The sequence below is a fragment of the Ostrea edulis genome, chromosome 5 (assembly GCF_947568905.1).
Source record: "Ostrea edulis chromosome 5, xbOstEdul1.1, whole genome shotgun sequence".
Lineage (NCBI taxonomy): Eukaryota > Metazoa > Mollusca > Bivalvia > Ostreida > Ostreidae > Ostrea > Ostrea edulis.
In genome coordinates this window covers 25,256,994-25,261,620 of record NC_079168.1, presented here as the reverse complement: position 1 = coordinate 25,261,620, position 4,627 = coordinate 25,256,994, and the positions used below count along the sequence as shown (strand labels likewise).

The 4,627-nt window shown below is 34.4% G+C and overlaps 1 protein-coding gene across 1 annotated transcript in view; it reads right to left on the bottom strand.

The window, feature by feature from the left end:
* The window catches only part of LOC125650052 (protein misato homolog 1-like), a 28,780-nt gene extending 24,385 nt beyond the window's left edge, over positions 1-4,395 (bottom strand). The window contains exons 1-2 of the mRNA XM_048877990.2: positions 4,221-4,395; positions 738-830 (exon numbers count right to left, since the gene is read on the bottom strand). Of these exons, the coding sequence (XP_048733947.1) occupies positions 738-830; positions 4,221-4,298 (171 nt within the window). The 5' untranslated portion in view covers positions 4,299-4,395. The remainder of the gene's footprint in view (positions 1-737; positions 831-4,220) is intronic.
* Between the last annotated feature and the right edge of the window lie 232 nt (positions 4,396-4,627).

The following is a 4,627-nucleotide window of genomic DNA, read 5'->3' as shown; positions in this document are numbered from 1 at the left end:
CGATAATTGCTATTTTGCGGAATTAAGACCCAATGGAAATAAGTATGTTTATAGCATATACATGAATATGACTCAACAACTGTAAGAAATCAATAACCTACACTGTACAACTGCTTTATCAGTACAGGTATATTTCAATACACAAAATAACAAAACATGATAGTATCTCTTACCTCCCCTTGACTAATAGAATGTGAGTAATCATTTCACTCTTCACTTTATCTAGTATTAATATATCTTATCATAATGTCTCTTTCAAAGTTTTGTATAATTTTTTTCTGTGATGAATATGCTAGATGTTTGGGAAGTTGATAAACGTGGAGCTGAATTATTTATAAAAGAAAGAGTTAGTGATGACCAAAATACATAACATTGGTGCGTTCCCTGTTTGTGTCTGTTAGTGTTAAATCTAAAGCAAACTAGCATGGCGCTGCACCATGCCCTTTATAATTGCACTGTGCCCTTTTTTCTCTTTAACATTTTTAAAAATATTTGTTAATATAAACTATTGTTCTTTATTTCACAAGGTTGATTGAAAAGTTTAAAATCAAGGCAGAAGATATTAACTTTTAAAGAGGCTAAATGATTATTCTATTACTATCATAGTATGATACAATGAAAGTGCCCCGAAATTGTCTTGCTGTGACGAAAAGTGCCCTTTTGAACATATGATATGTGTGCCCTCTCTAGATCCTAGATTTAACACTAAATGTATGTCTGCCATTATTATATACTACCTTGAGTGTGCTTCCTTCTCGCCATAATACATCATGATCCACTTCCTTTTCTTTTTGTTGAGCAACTGACGGGTTGTAGAGGAACGAAGACTCCTATGTGAACAAAAATATAACCGGTAATTAAGCATTGCTGAAGTTTTTAATATTACCTAACAAAAAGAGAGTTGGAAACAGAAGGAAAACATTCATCTTTGATCTTTGTGCATTTGTCTATCTAATCAAGATGACATTTCCCCATCAGAACAAACCGAAATATTAAAAACTAGGGATTAGAAGTCTGTAATTTTAATGACCTGCTCATTACAAAATTGTTATTTGATGTAAAAAATAAACCAACTAATATTCACAACAATGACCATGATAAAAGAAAATTTAGACATCATCAAAACAATTGCTCTGTATAAATACAAGCCTCTGGTGTCTCATTTAATCCCATAGATGAAAATAGCATCCTGACATGGGAATCCATCTTACCCCTGGGTGCCATCATTCTAACAACCTTGAATCTGCACTATGTCAAGAAGCTTTCATGTAAATTTCAGCTCTTCTGGCCTAGTGATTCTTGAGATAATTTTTTGTGTGTGCATTTTTGTGATTATCTCTCCTTTAAAGGAAACATGGCCCTTCATTTGAACAAATGTGAAAGACCTTCACTCAAGGATGCTTTTTGTCAAGTTTGGTTGAAATTGGCTCAGTGGTTCTGGAGAGGAAGTCGAAAATATGAAAAGTTTACAGACAGAAGGACGGACAATGGGTGATCAGAAAAGCTCACTTGAGATTCAGCGCAGGGGAGCTAAAAAGTAAGCATATATAACATCGTATATTTTTATTCAAATAAAGTCATGAACTCATCTACTTAGTGTATTTAAGGATTTGATAAAAACTGTTACAATAAGAAAATCCTACCATGATCACTTTGAACAAATTGAGTGTTTTAAAACTTACAAATTGCACATTACAGTCTTGTATTTGTGGCAGTCAAAAAATCTCAAATAACTGTTGAAGAAACTAATGAACGAAAAAATGGCAGCACCTATTTTTAGTGATTTTTCCTTTTAAATGCCTGTTTTCTTTAGAGTCTTGCATCACAGATGCCTTTGGCCAATCTGAGTTTTGCTCTGTATTACTCACTCAAAATAAGTATGCATACACAATAATATCATAAATGCATGTATTTTCAACACAGAACTTGTAATTCTAGTTATTAAGTATTAATTGATATTTTACCTCAGCAAGAATTAGATCTGACAAATTCAGTGTAAAACAAAAAAAATTAATATCCTTGCGGATTATGAAGCCAAATTTTACCAAGATCAAGTGATACCAAGTCGTTTCACCAAGTGTGATGCAATACATACAGAGAGTTTGCAAAATTCTTACATCAGTGTAAGGAAATGTGGACAAAAAGTTGTGAGAAAAGAAATGAAAACAAAAAGTGTCTGACTCTAAGACCTACACAAAGTTAACAGCTCCAAAAGTATCTTCAAAGAGGGACTTGTCACATATTTATCAAACTAATATGTCTTAAGATGAGCTAACACCCAATAGCATCTTGCAACATGACTTTAGGCATTTAATCCACCTATTCAATTACCACAGAAAGTATAACGCTGGGCAATATTAGCAGTGCACTGTGACATCATATTAGCTATGATGTTTTTTCTCTTTCAAGCCAAGCAGTTATCCACAACAAAGGTTACAAAAGTATGAGAAAGCTTGTCTGGAAATTAAAAACTTTTGTGGTACTTTCCAAACTATTTATTTGTTTTATCTATGGAGTTTTCCATAGAGTATACCACAGTGACATCAACATTTTCCCAGAAGCATCATGGATAATACTCATCATTTTTCAGCTATGTTGAAGAGCAAACCACCTGGCTCAAATGTGTAATCATTGGAGCAAGAAATATGAAGTTAATCATCCCATACTTTCGATTGTATTTTCCCGGGATAGGAATAGATCTCTCGACTTTTGTTGTTCTTATGGGATCCGGGTTAGAATAGAGCCTCATTACCCCTTGCTTGTTGTAAGAGGCAAAATCCGAGGCCCCGTGTCACAACAGGTGTGGCACGATAAAGATCCCTCCCTGTTGAAAGACTGTAAGCACCGTGCATAGGCCTAAATTTTGAAGGCCTTTACCGGCAATGGTGTCATCTCCATATGAATGAGAGATTCTCAAGAGAAACGTTAAACAATATTCAATCATTCAATCTTATCGGATGATTCAGCTTCGTCAGCCATTTGTGATTTTAGATAAGTCGCGGTAGGAATATTCGTATTATAAAAAAAAAATACCGACGTCGAAGATTTTCGATTTTTTAAAATGACAATCGATTATTCACATCGTTTCAGTTATAGCAACTGACAATCGAAAGTCGGCGACAATCGGTACATCACTACTAAACACCGACACTGAATATGACGTCACAATCACTGTTTACATCAGTTGCATAGAGTTTCCCACGTTCAATGAATAGGCGGATCAAAAATGTCTAAAGTTAGAATACTTTGAATGAGCTCTGTCCTCACGCATTAGATGCTAATATGATTACGGTGTGACCGTTGGGGCGAGCGCAGCATATCTGAATACATTTTCAAAAAATTTATATTGAAAACAAGGAAAACTGATCTGCTTCACTATCAATACGTAGGATTACTGTCTTGCTCTTCTCGCCAATATAGGAACCAGTTTAGCGGGAAATGCAACGAGCGTGTTGTGACGTAACCTGGTAGTTGTGATGTGACTGTTTACATTTCTTTAGACAATATTTTAAAAAGAAAAAGAAAGGGGGAAGAATATGATTGTCATCCTTTCCTTTCAAATATGAGAGGTTTGTAATACTCAAAGATTTTTTAAATTATTATTTTACGAATCGAACCATCCACCATTTTGTACGAGGGACTTCTGGGATTGGCGTCAAAAAAAAATTATTGTTAGAGGTTGAGATTTAGCTCGGATTATTTCCCGCGCTCTAGTCATTAGAGCTCGCAGTATGAGCCAGCGCTCTGCGCTGGCTCGCTAATATTTTGGGATATTTTTTGTCCTGTTATGGATCTAGATACTTATGCCAATATTTTTTGCTTCGCCCTCAAACACAGTCATGCCGTAAGACATATTATGTACATCTTATCTGCATTTTTACTTCTAATGACATGAATAGCATGGTCTCTCTCAGGTCAGCAGTCAATTTATCTCTTGGAATATAAGATCTTGGAACTTTACATCTTTACGTGATATTGTTTTAGATAATCTCGAGGTCCAACTGTTAGTTTCAGTGAAAATGCAAATTTACATACGACCATTTAGGAGTCAAATAATTACAGATTTGATTTACATTGGTTAGTTTGTGCAGTCTGCATTTTAAAAGAAATGACAATCCCCATATGCTGACGGGATGTGAATATTTCGATATGATTAATATACAGTGATATATGTGACAAATCCCTGTTGTGATATATCGTTGTCAATATTTATCTATTACCTGCAAGTTCCACCAATGTGTGCCAACAAAATTTGAATAATGACCGATCTGTAATGTTACAATTTCTCTTGAACCCATGTTGTGCTAAATGAATAACAAGAAAGGAAAATCATACTATCTGGATAAACAAGTCGCATTTTCCCATATAAATTGATCAATGTGAAACACAAACTATGCATGATGTATGTAAAAACGCATTAAAAAGCGTTTAAAAGATTTCGATGAGATAATAGATAAATAAGAAACCCAAACCAATCGCATTTTTTCCGAAAAAAATCTTACGGCAAGTGTAAAACCCGGAATGGTGCAATATCTCCACTAATACTTTATAGAATTTCATTCGGTAAAGTTTCTCCATATCTGTGAAATCAGGGATACAAGGATATATAAACTATTTGAAATAGATT